The sequence below is a fragment of the Dryas octopetala genome, chromosome 7 (assembly GCF_963921425.1).
Source record: "Dryas octopetala chromosome 7, drDryOcto1.1, whole genome shotgun sequence".
Taxonomy (NCBI): Eukaryota; Viridiplantae; Streptophyta; class Magnoliopsida; order Rosales; family Rosaceae; genus Dryas; species Dryas octopetala.
The window spans coordinates 11,200,586-11,226,619 of record NC_141372.1 but is presented as its reverse complement, the minus strand read 5'-3'; the positions used below and the strand labels follow the sequence as shown (position 1 = coordinate 11,226,619).

Sequence of the window (26,034 nt, the reverse complement as noted above, 5' to 3'; positions counted from 1 at the left end):
CTTCCATCAATTATAAACTGCATGCTGGATAGCATTTCTGTTATGGTAGTTGGTAATTGAAAGCAGCATTTCTAAATGAAAAATGTTATCCACCTTCTCCACCGACCTTCTCTTTTATTATTCTCATTCGACGGCAGTGTAAATTCATGATCGAAACCGTTCATTTTTTAGATCTAACTATGAAAATTATTTCTGCAAAAAATCAACCAAATCGGAAATAGTTTGGTTATGTAACTATGATAAAATAAACAGTTTTAGTAATAATTTGATTCATCGTTAGTTTATTTGTAACGATTACATAATCAAACAATTTTTTATTTAGTTGATTTTTTGCAGAGATAATCTTCAAATAATTATCTAAATGATGAACGGTTCTGATCATAAAAATATATTGTGAAATGAGAATAATAAAGTAGAAAGTTGGAGAAAGTGAATATCATTCATTTTTCTAAATATGCGCGTGTACAACCATAATGTGACTATGTCAGAATGGTAGATTGATCCAATATAAAAATCTCTGCAAAAATGGTCACATGTAATTGAAGACTTTCCCCTTCTAGCGACTTTCACACTGGATATTCCCAAAATGGATGTTGTACAATCTGGTAGAAGATGTGTGTTGTTATTCCCAATGGCTTTATATTTTTATTATTATTATTATTATTTCTTGATGCTGTGAGTAATTTGTTTTCTATTCAAGTATTCTGTTTTGGGCAGTTCATATCATCTATACATTCCCGGTTTCATCAATAGTACGTTAATATATTGTTCTACAAAGTTAAGGTACCAAAATGGAAGAACCATTATATATTGATGGTATAAATTTATTCATTTATTTTCTTCTGGTTTTCTTAATAGAGTAATTGAATCTAGCTTTTTCGCTTTCAAGAGGTATTAAACTTATGAATGTTGTCAATTTACATTTATATAGATTTTTATAGAATTTTTTTAGGGTGCTTAAGTATACTTAGTAAATTTTTGGGTATAGAAAGAATATTTTAGGATATAAATAGTATACTTAGTAAATTTTTGGGTATAGAAAGAATATTTTGGGATTCAAAAAGACCAAAATATTCTTTAAAATTTACTTGAAAAGACCAATATACCCTTATTTTTAACAAATCTATTGACGGAATTAAACGGAGACATGACATTACAAATTTTTTTTAATTTAAGTGACAGATTAATTCAATTTTTAATTTAAATGGTAATTTGAAATCGGTGTATAATCCAGGTGGGTGGGTGATTTGTAAAAAAGCCTTATAGTAAAAACCATTTCCATATATATTTTTTAAAATTATTATTAAAATGTTATCCTTATTAAATTAGAATGTAAAATAGAATTTTTTTTTTGCCAAAGTAAAATTGAGATATTTAACTAATAAAAAAAAACTAGTAAATTTAGAGCCCAAACTCTTAATATTATTTTAAACCCAATATTTGTGGTAAAAGTTTGAGCCCAAACCCACTAATCAAAAACCTATTATATGACCCAACACCCATTATCAATTAATGAGATCCCTAAAAGGGAAGCCCAAACCTAACACCCATATACTCTCTTGTTTTGCCCATTCAAACAAACAGAGAAAAAAATCAGTCGTTCAAATGCTTGAGCGGTGACTTCAGCAACTCCATGTCTCAAGAAGGCAGCACCATGACAGGGAGAGCTTGAGCACAGACACCGGACGCGCAATAGAAAGAGAGAAAGAGAGAAAGAGAGACAGATAATGATAGAGACAGAGAAAGAGGAGGAGACTCACCTTCACAAAGCTCACAGCTGCCATTAGGTTTAATTTTTAGTTTTTAATTTTTAATTTTACGGATCGGACGCCCAGCAAGTTGCCAGCACAGAATCGGAGATCCTGATCTATGGAGGGAGTTGGGGCCCGACTTGGGCGGTCCTCGACCCGGTACGGACCGGCCACGGTGTTCAATGGCCCAGTGAGGAAGTGGAAGAAGAATTGGGTCCACGTAGCACCACCCTCTAACAACAGCAACACTTCTTCCGCGACCACCCATCACTCTCACTCTCATCAGATTAACGGCCACAACGGTACAACCTCTAACGGTAATAACGGCTCGCATCTCTTGCTTTACAAGTGGACCCCAATCACCCAAAGCCAAAACACAGCCAATAATGCCAGCAACATTGGGGACAACAAGGACAAGGTCGAGGATGCTGTGGCGGCTAATGAGGAGCCACCTCGCCGCAAATTTAAATACATTCCGGTAAATTTTATTAATTTTGGTTAATTTCCTTGGAATTCTTGGATGTAGCTGTGATCCTTGTTCTGGGTATTCTGATTTTGTGTGAAAGAATTGTGGGTTTGTTTTATGATTTGAGCTGAATCTTTTTTATGGGTGTTTTTGTTTTTGGGGGTTAATAGTGATTTGGGGTTAATAGTGATTTAGTGTTTAGTGTCATGGGATGGGGGAGTTTTTGTGGTTGCTTAGAGACATGGGAAATTATGGGTGCATATCTGTTTTTGTTTTTTGTTTTTTTTTTTGGGTCTGACAGAAGTGGTAGTCTTGTGATTTGCTTTAATACTTAGTCCTTGAGTCCAAAAGAAATGGTAGATTAGAGTGATTATTGGTTCAGTTCAAGAAAAGAGTGATTTGTGGTTATACTTAATTTTACTAGCATTATGAGTTTGAGTTCTTAGTTGTGTTAAAGTTGTGGCTTTGATTTTGTTTCCATGTGTTAACTGAACGGTATGACGTTTTGTTTTTTGTAAATAGCCACACTTATGTTGTGAATAATACTCACTGCAGCTCAAGACCATCCATTTAAAATTGAGGAAGAATTAGCGAATTAGAAGAGTTCTGTATCTAGTAGTAGTATGATCGATGAGAACTTTTATTTTCCCGGTTATGATTTTCCTGAGTTGTGTCAAGTTCAGTGATTTTGTAATTGTAGTAGAGGATGCAAGATTTTATTTAATATATTAGATGAGCTACTCCGCACAAATTTATAGGACATAAAACTGAATATTATTCTTGTAATAAAGTAGATAAGATGTTCAAGCTTGATAGTTTATAATATGCAATTTGTGTTCTCACAAAGTTGATATGGTATGTCTGTAATCAAGTTTGGTTTTTGAGGTTATACATTGACATGTTCTCTAGTGAATGCTATTCTACTTAATTACTGATTGGTTTTTGGTTCTTTTTGGTATTTCTCTGAATCTTATTAGATTGGAAAGAGTTTCCAGCCATACTTACATATTCGAAAACTCGATACATATCGTATGGTTATGCATACCATTTTTTATGATAAGATCTGGATTTATCTATGCAAATAAGCAAGACTTAGTGAATAAATTGTTTTGTGAATGCTTTTGGTGTGTCTGGCCCTCTTATTGTTCTAGAGCCTGCATTAGTGCATGCTTGACTGAATCAAGCATCATCCTAATTATTTGGTGTGACTATGTCTATAAAATCAGTAGTGTTCCTCCTTGTTGCAAACTGGTGATGTGATCTTATGGTGGTAGACTATAGCCGCTGGAGGGAGAAAAAGATGGTTTGCCTTGGATAGTTAGGAAAGTAATTATGCATACTCAGTCCTTTAGTTATTTAAACTCCTAACTCCTACCCCAATAAAGTAGTCCAATTTGAGCTTGTAATATTGTGAATAATTATTTGTACTGGTGCTTGGAGAGAGTAAAACATTTGAAAACAGCGCACTACGCCTGGGTTCTATGATTCTTCATGCATTCTAATGGATTGTGGAAGATGTGTATTATGAAGGAAGACTCTAACAATAGTTATGATAGTTAATTTGAGTTCATTTTCTGGTAATGGTGGCCCAGGTCACCACCATAACATCGCTAGACTAAGTTTTCACAGTTGGAATGGGGGTAAATGGAGCGAATCAATTCAACTTTATTCATTATTTTGTTGCCTTTCATTTGGGTTTGCTGTTGAATGATAACTTTAGCTGTTTGACAATGCAGATTGCTGTACTAGAGGAACTGCAAAATGAGGCTGCAGAACAGGTTGAAGATGAAACTAACTCAATTGATCTTGAGCCTGCTGAAACAGAGGCAACCCCCAAGGATGAAAATTTAGATGAAAAACCCGACATTAATGACATCCCCATGGAAGAAAATCAGGTGAAACGTTTGTGCCTATTTTATGCTTGTTATAGTTTCTAGCATTTCTTGTTTTGAGTTCTTGTAGGGAAGTATCGTCTATGCTGGAAGCAAATGCTTATCATATGCATTGATGAGTGTAGAAACCCTTAATTGACTGATGACTATGGACAGTTTTTGCTAGTAGTTAAATTTTGATGGTAAGGTTTGGTGCATAAATGAAGGTGACCCATATCCAGTCCATCTGGACTTTCTTGTAGAGGGATTCCATTTAAGTATCTTCTTCTATATAAGAAATTGAGGAAAGCATATCAGTAAGTCAATGGGGTTTTATTTCATTTTCTATTAGCATTAATGCTCACTTGAATTTTGGTTTCATTTTCAGGATAATAGTCAGATAGTATGCCAAGATCTGAATGAAAGCACTTTGGACTTAAGTTTGGGCTTGAACGCACATGACAGTGATAATGGTTCTGCTTTGAAAGCTGATTAAATCAGAAATGGTTAGTTGGAGTGAGTGGGTTCAAGTATTGTTGAGCCTATAATTGGAGGCAGGGCGGAACATACAAGGGACAAAGAGGAGCCATGGCCCTGCAAACTAAAAAAAAAAAAAAATTCAATTTAGGTTTATATGCCCAATGCGTTGAGCATATTTGTCATTGTAAAACATGTTGTCTTCTTTTCTATTCTTCTCATGAACCTTAACAGATTCTTTATATTGGAATTTTCATTAAATCAAATACCATAACTCAAATCTCACAACATCATTTGAATAGTTAATCTTTATAATTATGGGTGATATGATTATATGAGGTGGAAAAAAGTAATTTGAAAAAAGAAAATGGGTCAAACATCAAGTTACAAAATAATTGTGTCCAAGTAACCCCACTCTTTTGTTATATATTTTATATTTCTTTGTTTTTGATGCATTATTAAGATAAATTGCTTTTGATGTATGTCTTAGAGTACTTTAAATGTCTTATTTTCTTTTCTATTGTGTGTGTGGCCCTTGCATTTAAAACTCAAAAAAACAAAGAAGAATAATAACAAAGAGAACAAAAATAGAACAAAAAATCACAGAAGTTTCATGGGAACTGATATCACCTTAGAAAGTATGTAATCAACCCACCTTCGCTTTCAATGTAGGTGAACCGATCCAAACTTCTGGTGGTAATTGTACTAGTTTCTATTATACCCATGTTAATTGTAGGAAAGCCAGTGAACCATCTTCAGCCTTTGATCTCTCCTAATCCCTCTCATGATATCTCCCACTCTAGACTTCCTTGTAATCAAAAGCATGCATCTCCATTCCAAATCATCCCCTCAAGATCAAATACAACTCAAGAAACACATGTTGCATTGGACATGCCTTGATCGATGAGCATTGTGAGCATTGTGAGGAGTGCTCGCCTAAAATGAAAAACAAGTATGGAAGCCACAGTTACCCCTTGGAGGAACTGGTTCACTCAAAGAACTATGATTTCAATATTACACTTGTTACCCAACAACTCAGTAGCACGCCCAATTCCAAAATACAAAACCCATGTATTAATTTGTATACTAGAGATAATAAGCTCAACACCAAACCAAAGAAAGCAAATACTGACAGGTAAAATAGAATCCAAAGCAAATACTGACAGGTAAAATAGAATCCAAAGCAAATACTGGAAGGTTCTTAATTTTATTTCCAAACAAGTGTTAAACTGACTAGGAAGAGTTGCTTAATTAGCAAAAAAGAAGATCAGAGCCCAAGAGTTTCTTCCCATTTAAATGAAGGGATCAGAATTTATAAGGGGCCTGCTAAGTATGTACACAGCCAATTCACTGAGCAAATTGTTACATGAAAACCATGGAGCAAATTACCTCCAACCAGAGTCCTTTTTGAAGAGTTAGAGGACAAGGAATTGACTGAACCATTGTTTGCACTATGATCAGTGTTATGTATTTGCTTGTGCTTTACTGATTAGAGCAAGAACTACTACTTATTCTGCTTACCCCATCGTTGTAAGCCTTCTGGATGCCTCAGTGAATTTCCCACCAAAGAACCGCAAGAATTGCAGTGCCTCAATCCTAGGCTCTCCTATAGGTAATCTACCTTCTAACATAGCAACCACATTAGTCATTGATGGCCGTAGTGTTGGCACTACATGTACACAACACAAGGCTATCCTCACTAGCTTCTCAACCTCCTCAATCGTCACGCCACCCTCTAGCCTCGGGTCTGCCAGTTCCATATACCTCCTTTGCTTATGCATTTTTAGTGCAAGTAGGGGGAAATATACCATTCTCAGTTCCGAACTGGTGGAAGAGGAGGGTCCATTTCCTTCACTTTCATCATTTTCAGTGAGGCAACTGCTCTGTAACAATAAATTTCTTCTTCCCCTGATGAGTTCCAGTAACACCATCCCGAAGCTGTATACATCAGTTTTGTCAGTGATGCCATAGCTAGTAAGCCATTCGGGTGCAAGATAGCCCCGGGTTCCTCTCAATGTTGTCAATAGTTTGGATTTTTCATGGCTTAGCAACTTGGCAAGCCCAAAATCTGAAATTTTAACTTGCATATTATCATGCAAAAGAATGTTCTCTGGCTTGATGTCACAGTGGATGATCTTGTGTTGACATCCACTGTGCAAGTAAGCAAGCCCCCTTGCCATTCCAAGTGCTATTTCATGTCTCTTTTGCCATTCTAAAACAGTGTCATTGCCAAAAAGAACGCGCTCCAATGAACCTTTGTTCATATATTCGTAAACCAGAAAGCACTGCCTTCCCTGCACGCAGAAACCTCTCAACTTAACCAGATTGACATGGTGGATGCTTCCAATTGCTGCAGTCTCAGTGCAAAATTCCTTCTTCCCTTTGCCTCCCAAGTTAGTGATCTTCTTCACTGCCACTACTGTGTTGTCTGGTATAGTGCCTAAATATACAGTACCAAAGGCACCACTGCCAATTTGGGTCTTAAAATTTTCAGTTGCAGCCACAAGCTCTTCATAACCAAATCTTACAGGCAAACCCGGGATAGAGATTATCTCAAACTCTGCTGATGAAGATGAATCCCAACGACCTAACTGTACTCTAGTAGGCCTTAATTTCTTTCTCAACATTATAATTGTCAGGACCACTATGGTGGCTAACAGGAAGAACCCTGAAATAGTTATTATCACCACCAAACCTGATCTTGGAAAACTATGTTTTTTATTCCCGGTAGGGACTTCAGACGAAGTTACGAAAGCCTTTATGTACCCTGACAGCTCTACCTCATAGCTTGACATGATGGAACCCAAATTGTATTCAAGAAGATAACAAGAACCAGAAGAAAGTTTATGGAAAATGCCAAGGCAAGAACAATTTTGTGAGCATAGACCTTGACATAGTGATAAATTCACACCACGTTTCACAGGCTCAGTGAAATGATTTGCAAAATAGTCCATGCCATTTTCCAGTTTCAAATAAAGAGTTGAGGAATTGAACTCACTGGCATTACCACTTGCATTACAAGCAGAAGGCAAAGAGATTGTGTCTTCTACCGGCACACAACCACCACCGTTCTTCTGAGCATTATGAAGAAAACCTGCAGGGCATGCACAAGTCTGATTCTTGCAGAATCCCAATTTTCCACAAGCGAATGGACGTTGACAAATATCAACTGGCTCTACAAATTCCTGCACCCAATTGTTGTCAATGAAGCTGTTGATGCTAAAAACCCCATCAGATCCCAACTTGGCAATCTTCATATCTGAGGGGTTCAAAGAAACTTGAAAAACAATTTTCATATCATCTCCAAACAGATACAAACCAGTACTATTGACTGCCATAAAGGACACTGGTGTATTAGAGTTCTTGTAAGCTATGGTGTCCATGGATAGTTTCCAATACGTTTGGTCCTTCCATTGCAGCACCATATCCCCACTGGTAACTGCAAGCCTATAATCACCCATGGATAAGTTATTGACTGCAACAGAACCATCCAATGATTTACCTACATACAATCTTTGTCCTATGACCAGGGTATGTGTTGGATAATCAAAACTCTCCCAGAGAGAAACATTTTGAGCATCAATCAAGACAAGGTTCCCGGTTTCTAAGAGCTGGAGAGCAACAACCTCAGAGTTCAATGGGGGTGTGGACCAAATAAGTCTATTTGATTCATCAGTGATGCTAAGGCCATGGATGGTGAGCAAGACCTTGGCAGAATATGAAATGGGGATGTCGCGGTTGGCCACCCAGATGACAGTGTTAGAGGCCTTATGGATGACAGAGAAGTAGAAAGCCGAGTATGTTAGTGATTGGGAAGTGATAGAGGCTCTGAAAGTGCCATTAATGGAGGCCAAGAAAGCGCCAGAATTGTCAATGAAGTGGACATGGGTGGCTGTGAAGTTTGGAAAGATGGAGTGAACAGGGATAGAACGTGAGACAGTGAGAAATGGGAGGAGAGCATAGCATAAGATGAAGGTGAACAAAGACAAGAGCAATGTATGCAAGGAGTCATCCATAACCATAAAAAATTGAAATGGTTAAGGACTGAGTTCTGTTTCAGCTTTCAGAGACATCATGAAGCAAAAGGGTGGGAGTTTCAGTCCCTCTTATCATTTTTCATAGACTAGGACTTGATTTCGTTGACTTAGAACTCTCAGAAAACACTCCTTTCCGAGTGAGTCTTCCACCAGGCATGCCTTAATAATGCATCTCTCATAATGAGGTCATAGAAGACTCGGCCCTCCTTTCTTGTTGTTTTCTTTGTTGAAGACTAAAGAATAATCTTTTTTTTTTTGTTTTTGTCCACAAGACTAAGAATAAATCATCTTTTTTTTTTTGGCCAATAGAATAAATCATCTTTAATGAAGTAAGGAATACTTTCATGCATTATCATTAGTCTTCAACTTTATTTGAAAATATAATAAATAAACATTTTGGTTAGGTCATGGTCAAAAAAAAAAAACATTTGGTTAGGTACTTAGGTACTAGATAAAGATCATAAGACTAGTCAATGTTATACATTATAGCTTTTTTTTTTTTTTTGACCAAATACATTATAACTTTTGACTACACAATAATATGCACTCTAGTTTATCACTGACTAGCCAAAATATATGCAACTTAAATTATGTTCGTCGATCAAGATGAATGGCACATTCATAATTGTATCTATTTGATCATGCTGGATTTGTTAATAAAAAAACAAAAATTACTCATCTTCATCTTCTCTAGATATGAAGTTCATTTTAAAACTATTATGTCATTAAGGATGATATTCATTTTAAACCTACTATATAAGGCTGTATCCAAGGGTTAAATTCATTTCAATGTTTATTTTCAACTATTGTGTTAAATTCAAAGGCTGTATCCATCACTTGTCTCTGATAGCACTTCTAATAGGCATTAATTCTTCCTCATAATTTTCATCATTTATCCCAAGTTCTTACCAATATCAATATTTTATTAACATTCTCAACTCTTGATACCCTTGGTATTTCCATAAACATCCATATTTTTCCAAGAACTTCCATCGTTTCTCTCAAGTGTTTACTAACATCAATATTTTTATGTTCTTATAATTCCAAAGACATCTATGCTTTTCTCCACTCCAGTAATTTATGTATTTTTCCTCAAACCTTTTATGGATAACGAAAATTATTGTATCTTCAAACCATTGATACTTTCAACACATACATTCATATAGTTACCCAGCAGAATGAATAAAAGCCCAAGTGAAAGTCAGAGAATAACAGATTTATGTCAAATGTAGGACACTTCCTGGCAAAAAGTAAAAACACAACAGGTAATTGGTAAACGTAGGACAAAGCATCACAGTAATACTACATGAATTGTCCGGCATTGCCCAGCAGTACTTTTACTGAGATTGTAAATGGCATATGAACAAGATAGCGAACATAATTCTGATAAATTTCCTTTTGCTTAATCACCAAATTTCTTGGTGAGAAGTTGCATAAGTTCCAAGGCTGTGACAAAAGCAATTATTATTATTTTTTTCCTTTTCTTCTACATACAGTACTGTGTTCGACTCAATGACAGGGTTACAAAATAAAAGGTAATAAATTTGTGTGAAGTCTGAATTAGATCAGGTGAAAACTTCATCAATCAAAAACAATATTTGTACTACAATATTCAAAGCCATTGTAGGCATAGAAGCAACCAACAGTCTCAAAAGAACAACTCTGATTTGAATCCCAAAACTGTGGGTTACCTAATAGCAAAAACTCAATCCTGTCCATCCTGGAAACAACAAGAAAAACTACATCAAATAACTTCCCTGCACAATTAACTCTCTTAAGTACATGAGGACAAAACATATAAACTCATTTTCAGACAGAAAAGACCTGAAATTTAAGTTAGTTTCAAATAAATTAAATAACCATGCAGCAATCATGCACTGAATTCACTAGACTGGCCTTAATTGATAAAATAAAAATAAAAAATAGCAGCAAAAATAACTGTTTTGTACATACTTTTCACTAGAATAATTCTTACAGTATTAAACACCAGAGTTCTCTTGAATAACTTCTTGTAGTATTAAACACCAGAATTCTCGTGAATAACCTCTTATACTATTAATTTGTCAAAAAGAAACCTCTTATGGTAATCAGACCAAAGAAAAACTCCCTTAATATTATCCTCATCTTCAATAATATATTCACTTAATTTATGAAAAGCAACACTGTTTTTATAAATAACCATTTAATTTAAAACTTACAAATTTTCTACTTCCATCCAGAAAACAATATGAGTTTCTTCTTGGCAACTAAATTGTTCGTTACTATGTCAAAAGCCAAAAAAGTATTAAAGACCAAGTGTGTGGATCAATCACTCCATCAAAACAAAACCAATTCAGGCAGATAAATTGTACTTTCACTATTTCAAAGGCTTCTTATATAACAATTAACAGTTTCCATTAATTTCTATATCTGCCTTGACTTACAGAACGTTATAGAAGATCCAAAAATTATCTTTTGATGGATATGATGCATTAGTGCTGGTATCATCTCAACCAAGGTTCAGTAATTATTTTTACAAAAAGGAAAAGAAAAATAACTACTTTTGACTTCATGAAGTATATAATATTGTTTTCAGAGTCTTCATGTACAATGGAAGGTGTCTCAAGTCCAAGGTCCAAGACTAGAAAAGGTTGAGAAGGGATTTAAAATAAGGAAGGACTACCGCTTGTTTTCTAGCAGAGGCATTAGACACAGAAAAGAAAGTAGGGAAAAGAAATTAAAAGGCTGCTCCTAAGGAACCGATCCCTAGGTTCAAAATAATAAATTGCATGGTTCCCACTATTTTAAACCCTCGGTTCAAGCCATCAAATTGCATTTTTTACCAATGTGCTAACCCCTTCTACTTTCCATTCACATGCTATTTTGGAAATGAAATTTTCTTTCAACTTATCATCACCTGTTTCACAACCGAAGTTCCAAAATCAGATGCAATTATTACCTATTTGTCAAGACCCACTAGATCAAATTAAAAGGTCAAATGCACGGTTACATTTCTGATAACATTATATCAGTAAATTATTTCCTAGAGAAATGATACTTTGAAGTGGCAACACATTCAAACTTGCCCCAGGAAATCATTTATAGCTCTAATTAGCCCTGGAATTTGATATACAAACAGGTACCAGTATTAGATTTCTTCACAAATTAAACATGTTCAACTGGACACAAAACATACTGTTTCTATTCTGAGGAACAACTTTTTAATTTACAATTAGAAAAGATCACCTCTACCTGAGGAGCAGGAGTCACAGTAACTTTAGGAGCAGCCAACTTTTCTGGAGATCCCTCAAATAAACGAGAACATTCTGTGTATGCAGATCCAATGCCCAATCCAGCACCAAAAGCTACAGAAGCCCAGCGAGTCACAGGACTCCCTAGTATGACATCAAAATACAATAATTAATTCAAGATAACTAGTTTTGGGAAATTTAAAGCAAATGCTTAGTTCAAAAAAATGAAAAAGCAAAGATTTCATGTTTATAATAATTACATAAAGCCTATCATGAATTCAATAATCCACAAAAAGGAAAGAAAAAAACTGTAAAAAGTAATGTTAATCATGATTTTATTCCTTTGAAAGCCCTGCTCTTTATATATTATAAGCTATGACACATGGACTCTGGTACCAATGTCAGTTTCAGGCACATGTCCATGTGTTGGATTAGTCTGTTTTTGTGCATTTTCCATTAATTTCTATAACCTTACCAGTGTCATGTCCTCCCGACAGGTAAAGGCAGGGTGAATTGAAGGATAAACATAACCCAGTTGTGTCAATTTCATTAGAAATCACTGACATTGATCTACAGATTCTACAGTGGTTTTTCGAAATTGTGCGAAAGGAAATCATTTTGCAATGATCTAAGCAGCTTGAGCTACCTTCCCAATATTCTCAACCTAAATTAAAAAATCCTAGAGAAAGGTAGTCGGGGATGATGGACCACCTACTCAAGTATAGCTTCGAGCTAAGGTTTGCATTATAATGAAAACCAACCTCCCTAAGTGATGGTAATAATCCAATTTCATGAGACTAAAACATGAAGTCATAATAATATCCGAAAAACAACATTATAAAGATTACCAGAAAAAAAAAAAAGATAAATAAATAAAGATAGGGGAAACATACATAACATGCAGAAACACAACAAAGTGCCTAAGGTGCTTTCCTACATCATCAATGGCCACCACTACTATAAATTAACAAAAAGAGACTAGAGATTGGTAGCAATGAACAATGCCACCATTTCTTTCTTTTCTATTTCTTTTTTTTTCTGAATATAAAATGCTAGCTACTGACATCTGAGGCATTCAATTCTTCATAAGTTTCCTAATCCTGCATATCATAGCACATAACAAATCCTAACTGAATCTTATTCACACAAATTGAAACTGATAACCTTCATAAAGAGGTGCAAATATTATTTTACTATTAGTTCACTGTTGGGATATAAGAGCCATTAATGGTTTAAAATCATTAAATTCCAAAGTGCTTCTTACATACTCACCAGGAAGCTTCTATTCCATCACATCTTTCTGCAAGAAGCACTTAAAGTGCTTCTACAACCAAAAAAAAATTTTGTCTATTTATGCCGAACACTTTGAAAAGTGCTTCTAGTTATCTGTCCCAACAGAACCTTACTTAATGGCAGTTATTACAACAAAAAATTTCATTAAAATCCCAAGTGTTTTTTGGCCTATTCACTTGACAGAGCTTCCTGCATAAGCATCTATGAGATGCTTGCCATGAAGCACTAAATTCTCTAATCCAAAAGAAAATATTTTTATACTTCAGCAAAAAACAATAAAGAATGCTTTTAATTATTTGGAAGTGCTTTTAACACTGTCAAAAGGACACCGAGCACCCCCTAACTTAGTAGACCTTGTAATCCATAATCCGGAAACTTGTATATTAATTGAATGAAACTTTTCACTGCACAATGGCTGAAAATCCCAAACCTCCACTTCTCTAGTGTTACAAAATACAGGTACACAATGAAAAACTAGATTGAACACAGATCATTTAGATGAAGACATTAATTGGGTAAAAAAACAAAGGTACTTGAATGTGAAACTCATTAAGCAGAGCCAGGCTGTGTATGAAAATCAACAAACTTTGAAAGGTTTATGAAAAATCCCATTCAGAGATTAGGTTTTAGGGTTTAGGCTCTACGGTTTGGGCCTTAACTTATAAAGCTAATCCATTAAACCTAACCTCTAAACCTATTCCACACTCTAAACTAATCAACCCTGTTGTAACCTGAAAGAATAATAAAAAAATTTAAAAAAAAATTACCCGGTTCCAGTCTGTGTGTGTCTAGTTTTATGAAGGCAATGCATGAACTCTCTAACTTAGCTAGATTAATGCAATTGGACAAATATGGTGGCTTCCAAATAATTAGCGCATTCCATACTAAAGTTGCAAGGGTTTTAATTTGGTGAAATTATTTCCAAAAATTTTGTGATCAAGAGAGGAGGGTTGTGATGTTGCCTATCGAATCACTCAACATAAACTCATCGTAACTAAATTTCCTCAAATTTCATAACCAACAAATGGCATAAGAAGATTCTAAAAGTCTTGCACATTTGCATATCTTCTATTATTCCACAATTTTCACACAAGCCAAACAGAGTGATAAGAAAATTAAACAGAAATGAAAAGAGAGAGAGAGAGAGAGAGAGAGAGAGAGAGAGAGAGAGAGAGAGAGAGAACGGGAACTGACTGAACAAAAGCAGACCGCCAAAGGCACCACCCAAGGAAGAGTAGACGAAGCGCCGGACCGTCAGATCGAGACACGCGTCCCACTTGGCGTTGACGTCGTACTGCGGTGGGATGATTGCTTTGTTCTCTGCCATTGCCTTTGCCTCCTCTCCTCTGATTTTTGGTCCTCCTTGAGTTTGATTCTGTGCGAGTCTGGGAGTGAAGGTTCGTTTGTTTCCTCCTCTTGCTTGCGAGTTGCGCTTGATTTGTGATTTGGGGATTGTCTTGTTTCCGTTTGCTCGGGCCTTAGGTTTAGAGTTGCATCGTTGTTGGGCCTCTTCATGGGTCTAAACAAATGGGCCTTAAGTCCAGTCCAGAAGATTTTTGCATGAAATTGCTCATAGGCCCATATCCAATCCTCCCTCAACTTTTCACGAACTTTTTTTTTTTTTTTTGGGTACTAATTTTCACCAAATTTAATATAGATTTTAGAGGATTTGTTACGAATGATGTTGTTTTTGATATCCATATGTATCCAATATAGAATTGGGCGAATTACATAAAAATCAATAAAAGATTTAGCAATTACATAATGAGTTGAATACACCTAAATTTCTATGTACTTTCAATTATTTTTAAAATAATAACAGGATTAGTTTTGTTATAAAAATAAGCAATAAATGATTTCCTAAGAGAGGAGAAAACAAAACCCAAGTTGGAGCATTAGATTCCCTTGGACCAGAAATTGATTTATCTTCCTTGTACTTAAAACGTGGGAATGTAATTGATTTCTCAGACTTCCAAAACTTGAACCAAACAAGCCTTTAGTATAGACTCATAATGGAATAAATAAGGTATTGGCACATCATCAACTACAGAGAATATTTCAAATTGGTCCATTAACTTAAAAATATTCCAAATACATACACCAATTATCAGAAACTTACAAACTATCACTTTTATTAAAATTTCCATCTAAAAGAATGTTAAGTGTCACGGTGGACAATCCTAACATGACTTTTGTTGTTGGCATGTGGTATATAGGTAGGAGTATTTTGGGATATACACAAATGACACTTGGTTTATCCTCATATGGGGTATCCCTACCAATATTAACTTGGTGGGCCCATGTGTCATTTTGTATATACCGCCAAAATATCTCTACCAATATACGCCATGTCAACAACAAAAGCCAAGTCAGCATTGTCCACAGTGGCACTTAACATTTTTTTTTGGATGAAAATTTTAATAGAAATGATAGTTTGTAGGTTTTTGATAATTGGTGTATGTATTTGAAATATTTTTTGATTAATGGACTAATTTGAAATACCTCATATATTTAGTGGGTGTACTTTGTAATTGAGCTTTTTTTTTTTTAATGAAAGAAAGCCAGAGGTTGATTATATATAGAGTTTCATCGAAGAAGTTACATTACGGTTCAAGACTGGCACTACAGCTCGAATGTTAATTCTTCAATCCACATCATAGGATGATCATACTCTAAACCATGTCACGCCAAGGTATGGGCAACAACATTACAAGACCGGGAAACAAACCGTAAAGAAATAAAAAGAAAATTTGACACCAAGTCATGGATCTCATAAACTAAATCCCCTTCAACACAAAGACCAACATCCTCACTGTATAATAGACGTATAGCCTCATTAGAATCGCTTTCCACTTCCAACTGAAGGAAACCTGCTTCATGAGCCATGTTTAGGCATGAATAATAGCTTGAAGTTCCAAAACCATAGATTCCAAACAACCCACAAAGGAGCCTGCCATACCTGCCATGAAATCACCATTGGCACATCATTTAATGACGATTTTTTTTTTGTTGCTAATTTGATGAGTGTAGTGGTACTCGTTTTCAAACTCTCCTTAGGTCATGTCTAATCATTTGCCCATTTGCTCCACAACTTCCAAGTCTCCATTTGGTTAGTAGAATGTGTTTTATGAGAATGTTCTTCCGATGCTCATTCTACAAGATGTGGATGAGCCATTCTCATTCTGAAAATGATGGGAATTGTCATTAAGAAATAAATTTTGTTTTCCGGAAATGATGAGAATTGTCATTAGGTATAAATTTTATTTCATTTTCATGTTGGGTTTGTCCAGGAATAACAAATAAAATTTGTCTAATTTTCCAATACCCTTATTCATTGTATATTTTAAATTATTTAAACTTGTAATTTAGCCCAAAACAAAAATGAAATTTAAAAACCAAAGCAGGAGTAATTTTTTCATAAAAATTGCAATACATACATTCTAATGTGGGAATAGGCAATCTTGAATCGTGATATACTATGCTTGATTATTACTCTACTATTTCAAAATCTCCAATCCAACCTAGCACTTATTATAATCAAATAGTCACTAATATATTTTTGTTTGACTTTTAATAATAGCCATGTATTTATTATCTAATGGTAGAGAATAAAAGATGAAATAGATTCATAATACTTTCTAATATGAGTGAAGTAGAGGTATCAAACAGGCCAAGCCGGCACAAGCACGACATTATTAAACATGCATGATACAACATGAGCACGAAAGGAACCAAACTACACGAGCATGTCACAAGTAAATGGCTGGGTTGGGCCAAAATTTTGGCCCATCTAATTTGGCACAACATGGGCCAAAGCATAACACGAATACAAGCACGAGTACGAAATTAGCCCGAACTAGACACGACTCATTTAGCATTGTTTTTTATTTGCAGTTGTTGGGTAGCCCAGTTGAAAGGGCTGTAGAATTACCTATAATGCACCCAAGTTCGATCCATCATTCCCCCAACTCAAAAAAAATTGATTTTTATCTTTTATTAAAAAAAAATTCAACAAAAAATTAGTATTTAATTATAATTAAAATAATAATAAAAAAAGTTTCTAAAAAAACAATTGAAAGAGGACTCATCAGCCCAACCTGCCTAAGGCACAACACAAGCACGAATGGACCGTGGGTTGTGCTGGGCTTAGATTTTAGCAATGTAAAAAATAAGACAAGCAAATAATCTACATCTTAAATAATTAATACATATTATTGGATAAGCAATTCTACTTTAATATACATATTATTGGATAATTAACCCCAAAAAATTCCTAAAAAAAACCCCATATAAATTCAACGTAACCAAGTACATTTGGTAGTGCTAGAAATTCCCAAGTTGAAAATAAGTAAAAAAAAGTTGTAAAAGTAAATCTTGTTGTTTGGAAAATTATTCAAACAATGATAACATATTAAAGCCTATATACATAGCAATTTCATTTTTCTTTTATGTACCAAACCATTGTGCTTTTATTGTCTAGGTAAATCCCTTAATAATCCACTTATTTCTAAGTTGTTCTTTTTTCTTCATTTTAAGTTGTGGCATATGTGACAAGTGGCTTTGAAAACCCTAAAAAGCTTTGTAGATGCCTTCAACAAAAACAAAAATTTGAGGTTTGTAAGGCAAACACATTAATTATGCAAATCCAATTTATAAATTTCAGATGAACATATATATCTTACATAAAATCTGATGTTGTATCCAACTCATTTAAACAAATTAATTACCCATTATGACCAAAAACACAAATTAAAGCCATGAACAGCTTTAACCCTCTATTCAACCCCCCTTATTCCATTGCTGCATTCTCTTGCTTGCACTTAACCTTTGCTTAATTTCATAGCTACCTTCCTCTCAATAAAAAATTCCTTGATATAAACTTGCAATTAATCATGAATAATAGGAGAATTGATCGGGTGCATGGTTCCTTTGGTGTCTTCATGGGTCTTCTTGACCAAGGACAATCCTTTGAGAAAGAGCTTCAAGTTGTGAATCAGCAACTAGCATGTTTTAGGAAAAAAAGATAGATTGGAGAAGCAGCAACATCAAAATCAAGAAGATCAAGATCAATTTGATTGTATCAATCTAGTAAGACCATGATCCTCTCTTCTTTTTTTTTCCAATTAAAATTGGGATTACCCTTTTAATTTTTTCAGAAAATAAAGAGGATAGACTAAATTAAAATTGCTAATTTAATATTTTGCAATTTATGTGTAAAATTGTACTCGTCTAAATTGATGAGTGAGATGAAAAATTATGAACATGCATACAATTACTGGTCGAATTTGGAAGGAGTTGGAGATGAGGAGGCCTTTGACATCCATCACATGGAACTAGTAGTGGAATCCATAGGCACGGCCAGAGCACGGCACGACACAGTACGACACGAGTAAATGGGTTGGGCCGAAGTTTTTAGCCTATCAGGTACGGCACGACACGAGCACAAAATGGGCCCCAATTCGGCACAACTCTTTTAACATTATTTTTTTCATTTCTAGACAACTTTTCAACGAGAAATTCAATTTTCATGCAAAAAAATGTTAACATTTAATTATAAAGAAGAAAAAATATAATAGAATTAGTTTTCTCACTCTAAAAAAATAAAAATAAAAAATGTTCTGTGAACCGACCCATGTAAGGCACGACACGAGAACAAATAGTCTGCAGGTCGTGGGCTGTGCCGGGTCTAAGCCTTAACTATATGGGCCAGGCCGAGCACGATGAGCTTAACTTAAATGGGCTGGACCGGGCCCCCCGTTTGACACCTCTACTCAAAACTATATATGTGCCAATTTATTAAATAATTTGAGTGATCTTTTTGTAAATATAAGTAATTAATGCCTTTGGTAATATGTTTAATTCAAATTATCTTTTTTTCATGAATGTTGCAGTGATGTCGTTGTCTTCAAGGCCAACGGAAAACAACTTATGGAGAGTGATGAAAAAACATAAGATGAGCCTGGATCCCCACAAGTGATATGGCCATGGAATCAGCATAAATTTTAGTTAGTTCGTTGATTTTTTTTTCTTTTTATTGTTTGGTATGAATTTTAGTTAATTTTGGATTCAAATAATATCATTAAACTATGATGTAAAACTTTTTTTGAGTATCATTAGACTTCATTTGCGTTTTAAACTTTCAGTTTAATTTAGCATTATTTAGCATTGAACTAAGGATAATGTAGGCAATAATTCCATATATTTCATGTCACATGTCAAAAAAAAGAAAAATCATTCATAATTTTGAATAAATATAGGATTATATTTTTAGCATGAATCAAAAGTCCAACACAAAGATAGTGGGTTTGAGTTATTCATAAAAACATTTGGGTCAAATTCAGGTCAATCCACATGAAGTCATGAACAATTAAACAGTGAGTCATTCTCGAGTCAGCCCGCATAACTCAAAAATGACTTGCCTCACTCGTTTAATAAACAAGTTTGGCCAACTCGTTTACAACATGACACTTTTAACCCATTTAATAAACAATTTGTGTCAACCCATTTACAACTTGACACACGTTTAAGTTGTTTAACTCATTTAGTTATCTTGGTCAAAAAAAAAACTCATTTAGTTATAATGTTGATTTAAATTTGTATAGAATCAAATTACCTTTTAAACATTTATTTGTCTTTTTAGAGTAATTTTAATAATATTAACATCTCCAATCCAACCTAAAACTTGTTGTAATGCATGTTCATAGGTTCACAAGCAAATATTGAGAAATGATAAATAGAGAAAGTATTCATATACTTTGTAAAATGTGTAGCCATAGAAAAGATAATGATAATCTATGCAAGTAAAAATTCCATATATTTCATGACAAGCGTAAAAAGGTAAATTTTTTCATAATTTCTAAAAAATATTAGGTGACAATTCCTTATATGGCACGATAGCACGGCTCAAAATCCACACAAAGTGGGTTAAGCATAAATTTGTGTTGGTCGATCAAATTAAGATCAACCTGTCATATACGATTAAACAACATATCATTCTAGGGTCAATCAACCTGCATAACCTAAAAATGAAGCCTGACTAGTTAATAAACAAGTTGTGTCACCCGTTTACAACTCGACGTTTAATCCGTTTAGTTAAGTTGATTTAAATTTGTATAGGGTTCAAATTATTTTTTAAACATCAAATTTGTCTTCTAAGTATTTCTAATAATTTAACCTTTTTTTAGTTTGTGAATTGTGATGCATGGCCTCTAATAATTTAACCAACGGGTTCGAAATCGTCCCAACCAAATTTGAACATAATATTGAGAGGGTGAGAAAGAATATTACTTTGCCTACTTGCGAGTTTCTTTTGAACTCGAAAGAGAAGTTTTTTTGTATTAACAATGTATTTCTACAAAAATTATAGGTTTATTTACTATTTCACCCCCTGGAAGTAACTTTTAGTTTAACTTTACCCCCTAAGGTTTATTTGTTGATGGTAAGGGTGGACATTTTAACCGTGCACCGCCAAAACCGGCCGAACCGCACTGGTAAAACACCGTAAAAAACCGTGTTGACAAAAAAAAGTCAACACCGCAAAGAAAATCGAACCGCACCAGTTCCTTCCGGTTCCACACTTTATTTATCCAAACCGCACTGCATAAATAAAACAAATATATATTTTTATATTTTATACCATTTTATACATATTTATACTTTTTATACATATTTATACCATTTTTATATACTTTTATACACATTTTTATGTTCATTAACTTGTAGTTGTAGTCACTGATTGTATAATTGTATTTATTTTTAATTTTAAGTTTTAAGCACTAAAACAAAGTTCAATGTGTGAGCCTTTTTGGTTAAATTTATTGAATCAACTTGTAAACTTGTTTTTTTTTTTTTTGCCAAAACTTGTTAATTAGGTTGGCTTTGCATCATTAAAATAATTGGGCTTAGGCTTAAAAAAACGAAGTTGAAGCCCAAAAGTGCCAATATAAATAATAACTCATTAAACCCAGAACTGTAGTGGAGAACCGCACCGCACTTTGAATGGTTTGGTTTTTCTCATCCCTTTCTGGTTTTTAGCACCGAACTGCACCATATAGGAACGTCTGGCACGACGCACGGTTCTGGGGGTGAACCGGACCGAACCGCACCGCGCTCACCCCTAGTTGATGGTAGAGGTTTGTATGAATGAAACACTAACCTGAATTCACCATAGCAGCATCCATCTTGTCGAGCAGAGGTAAGCCTAGACCTTCTTCACACTGCAACACCTTAACACTATATACGTAATGGGGAGTAGGACTTTTTGTGTATATGCTATGTGCAAAGGGATCCATGCTTTATATATATATATATTGACTAATCCTAAGAGTTTGAATCCCATAACCAAACTCATTAGGATATCCTTATTAAGTTAGTATACTAATTCATTGTCATATAATAACTAAGAATCCATTTAACCTCTATAAACCACTAACACTTAATCCATATAAAGTTGCAAGGTGTAATCCTTATAAAATTCTTGGTATATGCCTAAACTGCAAGTTTCCTGCTGCAACTAGGTGACCAAAACCATATTGGAGTTGAAATCGACTCCAACATTATTTTGTATCACATTACCTCCTGAAACTAATTCTCGTGTATTACTTTACCCACTTCTTATTTTTACAAACTTTAAAAATTAATTAAAAATAGCTTCAGACTTAAAAAAAAATATACGAAAAATTTCTACGGACTCGTCTTGACTAGTACTAATTTAATATGTGGTCAAATTACCAATTTTTCATTCGAGTGTTTCGAAAAAATTAAAATACTCTAGACTCTTTGAAAATTCATAAGATAATCTCCTGAACTCCAAAAAATATGAAGTTTGCACCGTTGGTCTTCTAAACAATAACAATATTTTTCTTGTGAACAGTTGCTACCCAAAGACCTATCGGTCTTAGAGGAAAATAAATTTTAGAAAATTTTTAGAATTTCCGTAAATTATCGGAAGAATTCTCTAAAACAAGTTTTTGGTAATTTTCAAAATATTTTTGAGAATTCATCAGAGACTTTACGAAAATTTTAGAATTTTTTAGAGAGAAATTTAATTTAATTTTCTAGAAATAAATTTGAACTTCTCAAATTTTCTGGAAACTCTAAGATGAAAAATTAGTAATTTGACCCCATAGTAAATTAGAACTAGTCAAGACAAGTCCATAGAAATTTTTCGAATATTTTTCTGAGTCCAAAGCTATTTTTAATTACTTTTCAAAATTTGTAAAAATAGGAAGTAGACAAAATGATATACGAGAATTAATTTCATAGTGTAATGTGATACAAAATAAACCTTAAGGGGTAAAATGAGACTTGAAGTTTACTTTCAAGGGGCAAACTAATAAATAAGCCAAAATTACATTATGTATTAGCATAAAGTTTATGAAGAATTTAAAAGATACTCACCGGTCACCACTTTCTTCTTAATGCAAATAAAATTCTATGAAGAAAAATGTTATGTTGAAAGTTAGTTCGTTGACTAGAAATAAAAGAGACACGATTTAAGGCATTGATTCAACATTTCTTTTGATAATTAAGATAAGCATCTTTATTATTAAATATTCAATGAATAAATTTTACTTATTTGTAGGAGAGAAATTCAAAAATCAAAATGATGACCTTATTCGCAATTAAAAAAAAAGAAAAAAACGAGAAAAAAAGAAAAAGAAAAGTAGTGACAAGCGAAGAAAAGTGTCACTAATTCAAAACCTAATTGGTATATGGTGAATCAATTCAAGGGCAATTTAAACTAGTTGAAATTTGGTGACATGAATTTTTTCTTTGTTTATGTGAAAGTAATTTGGTTTTAGTTTCGAGATTCAGTCGGAACAGAAAAAAGACAAAAGCAAGAAAAGAAAAGAAAGAAAAAGGAGGTTGCACTTGAATTAGCATAGGATTCTAGATTCAACCCAAGTCATCATGCAAACCATACCGACGGTCGGTGGTATACTATAAATGTGGTGGGCATGCGTTTAACACAACGACTATACGAGACAGACACACACAGACACATGTCAGTATGGCACAACACACAACACACAGTTCCTAAATAAGCATCTTCTATATCCATCTCTCTGACTCTCTCTACCTCTCTTTACTCATTCCTTGTGCCATTTTTTCTTCAGCTAGCTCCTTTTGACATTTTCCTACAAATGGCCGATGAAACCCCCAAAACAACCCCACCACCCCCTTCGGACCAAGCACCTCCGGTGGTTGCTGAGGCTAAAGAAGAGCCACTGCCACCACCATCACTGCCGGAGGTGACAGAGTCCGAGAAACAAGACCCACCACCAGTGCCGGCGGTGGTGGAGTCTGAGTCACTGGAAAAGACCCACAAAGAAGAGCTGCCAGTAGCAGCAGTTGTCACAGTCACTGAGTTACCGCTACCAGAGTCTGAGGTCAACCCCAAATCCGAAGGAGAGGCTTTCTTGGTGGGTTCTTTGAAATCGGCTGGGGAGCAAAAGGATATTCCTCGATCTTTGATTTCATTCAAAGAAGAGAGTAATATTGTAGCTGATCTCTCAGTTTCTGAGCTAAAAGCTCTCAAGGAACTCAAGCAGCTCGTCCAGGAAGCTCTCAATACTCACCGATTGATCACTTCACAAGAAAAAGCAGCCACTGAAACACCCATTTCCGAATCCGAAACCAAACCACCCCACGAACCCAAAATCGAAGAGAACCCATTAAAGGAGGCCGAAGAAGTAGCCAAAGAAGCTCAACAAGTGCCAGTTGCTCCAGAGGAAGTGTCGATTTGGGGGGTTCCTCTTCTTAAGGATGACAGGACCGATGTGATTCTTCTCAAGTTTCTGAGGGGCAGAGACTTCAAGGTGAACGATGCCTTTGTGATGCTCCGAAACACGATCCGATGGAGGAAGGAGTTTGGGATCGATGCGCTTATTGATGAAGATCTGGGTGATGATTTGGAGAAGGTGGTGTTCATGCATGGGTATGATAGGGATGGTCACCCTGTGTGTTACAATGTGTTTGGGGAGTTTCAGAACAAAGAGTTGTATCAGAATACGTTCTTGGATGAGGAGAAGCGAACCAAGTTCCTCCGATGGCGGATTCAGTTCTTGGAGAGGAGTATCAGGAAGCTTGATTTCAGGCCTGGTGGTATTTCTACTATTTTTCAGGTTAATGACCTCAAGAACTCTCCTGGTCCAACAAAGAAGGAGCTTCGGATAGCCACCAAACAAGCCCTTCAGTTGTTGCAGGACAATTATCCCGAGTTCGTAGCCAAGCAGGTAATACTAGTTAGTTTTGGGTTTTTGCTATTATATCTCTGTATTAATTGCTACTTGATGGTTTAATTTGATACCAGTTTGGGGTTTGATGTAATTTTGTTTGGTTATGGTGTTTTTCTTAATTAAGGTGTTTGTCAATGCTCCTTGGTGGTATCTTGCATTCTACACCATGATCAGTCCCTTCTTGACCCTGAGAGCCAAAAGCAAGTTTGTTTTTGCAAGCCCAGCCAAATCTGCAGAGACCCTTTTCAAGTTAGTAGAGAATCTGTCTATCTTATATGGAAAATTATGATCTAAATCTGATCCTTACTTATGGCTGGTTTAATTTAAACTTTAAATTTCAATTGATGCTGCAGATACATTTCTGCTGAGAATGTTCCAATTCAATATGGTGGCTTGAGTGTGGATTACTGTGACTGCAACCCAGAGTTCAACATTGCTGATCCAGTTGTTGAGGTTCCCGTTAAACCTGCAACAAAGCAGATTGTGGAAATTATAATCTATGAGGTTTGAATTCAACCTTTCTTCTTTGTTCTACTTTTACTTGATATATACTACTTGTACACATTCCAAGTGCTAAATTATTGTCCATAGCTCATGCATATAGCATGAGCAGTGTATCCTTACAATTTTACACTTCTCGACAAATATATTCTGTTTCATTATTCTAAAATGATGAATCATGGATGGGAGATTACTTCCATTAATATCGGAACTTAATAAATTGCAGAAGTGCACCTTTGTGTGGGAGCTTCGTGTCGTGGGGTGGGAGGTGAGCTATGGGGCTGAATTTGTGCCTGACACTACAGGTGCGTATACAATTGTCATACAGAAACCCACAAAGATGACCCCAACTGATGAACCAGTGGTGCATCACAGCTACAAAGTTGGTGAACTGGGTAAAATATTGCTAAGCATTGACAACCCAACCGCAAAAAAGAAGAGGCTTCTCTACAGGTTCAAGATTGAACCCTTCTCGGACTGAGGATTTTCCATAATCCTGCGATTCAAACACATCTGTTGTGTGTACTTGGGAGAAAGATAGTCGAGAGTCAGGGTTTGGCAGCTTATTAATCTCCCATCTTCATTTTGTTGTGTTTGTAAATTGGGGTTTCTAGTTTTCATCATGTTAAAGGTTTAGAGTTGTAATTTTGGTTTTGAATTTTTTTTTTCTAGTGGCTTTGGGTGGTTACTATATTCTAGTTTATGCTTTTGGGGTGAGGTGCTAGGCTGGTGGGAGCTGCACATAGGGTTGAGTTTTTGTTTGTTTGAAGGGATTATATTTATACTTTCGATGTTGTTATTGGGTTAGCCATACACTCTACATGTTTATTACATGTTTATAGCGATTCGAGTCAAAGGAATAAAAAAGAGTTTCTCTATGGCCTCCTCCACAAAAACATAATTAATTTGGAAGGAAAGCCAACAAATGCGGGGACAGGTGAGGAGAATGATGTTATTAAATCTGTTTAAAGGTGGTTTTTCAGTGTTTCGTTATGTGTTGAACGGTTGGACCCCAGGGTGTGTGTAGTAAAAAACAAAAACATTTTATTAATTAGCATAAACTATTCATACTCCTTTGTTAAATATCGATGTTGTAATATGTCTCTCTTTCATTATAGTACATTAGTACATGAAGGAATAGGAATGAAACTGGCTTTGCAAAGAAATG

At 35.0% G+C, this 26,034-nt stretch overlaps 3 protein-coding genes and 1 pseudogene across 4 annotated transcripts; 2 read left to right on the top strand and 2 right to left on the bottom strand.

Annotated features, from left to right (window-relative positions):
- The first annotated feature begins 1,578 nt into the window (after nt 1–1,578).
- LOC147279659 (golgin family A protein) lies at nt 1,579–4,848 on the top strand. Its single transcript, XM_086251232.1, has 3 exons — nt 1,579–2,229; nt 3,954–4,112; nt 4,477–4,848. The coding sequence occupies exons 1-3, from the start codon at nt 1,870–1,872 to the stop codon at nt 4,582–4,584; spliced, it is 627 nt and encodes a 208-aa protein (XP_086107358.1). The 5' UTR covers nt 1,579–1,869; the 3' UTR covers nt 4,585–4,848.
- Nucleotides 4,849–5,744: 896 nt separating this feature from the next.
- Nucleotides 5,745–8,674, bottom strand: LOC147279658 (G-type lectin S-receptor-like serine/threonine-protein kinase At5g35370 pseudogene; annotated as a pseudogene).
- Nucleotides 8,675–10,049: 1,375 nt separating this feature from the next.
- Nucleotides 10,050–14,562, bottom strand: LOC147279657 (MICOS complex subunit, putative (DUF543)). Of its 2 annotated transcripts, none has more exons than XM_086249989.1 (3): nt 14,320–14,562; nt 11,828–11,976; nt 10,050–10,322 (listed from the first exon to the last, which is right to left on the bottom strand). In XM_086249989.1, the coding sequence occupies exons 1-3, from the start codon at nt 14,450–14,452 to the stop codon at nt 10,308–10,310; spliced, it is 297 nt and encodes a 98-aa protein (XP_086106115.1). In that variant the 5' UTR covers nt 14,453–14,562; the 3' UTR covers nt 10,050–10,307. The 2 variants fall into 2 exon arrangements, with proteins under 2 accessions (XP_086106115.1, XP_086106116.1); XM_086249990.1 differs by having other exon boundaries at nt 11,834–11,976.
- Nucleotides 14,563–23,103: 8,541 nt separating this feature from the next.
- Nucleotides 23,104–25,767, top strand: LOC147279656 (patellin-3-like). The gene is made up of 4 exons (XM_086249988.1): nt 23,104–24,362; nt 24,490–24,614; nt 24,719–24,869; nt 25,093–25,767. The coding sequence occupies exons 1-4, from the start codon at nt 23,271–23,273 to the stop codon at nt 25,345–25,347; spliced, it is 1,623 nt and encodes a 540-aa protein (XP_086106114.1). The 5' UTR covers nt 23,104–23,270; the 3' UTR covers nt 25,348–25,767.
- The last annotated feature ends 267 nt before the right edge of the window (nt 25,768–26,034 follow it).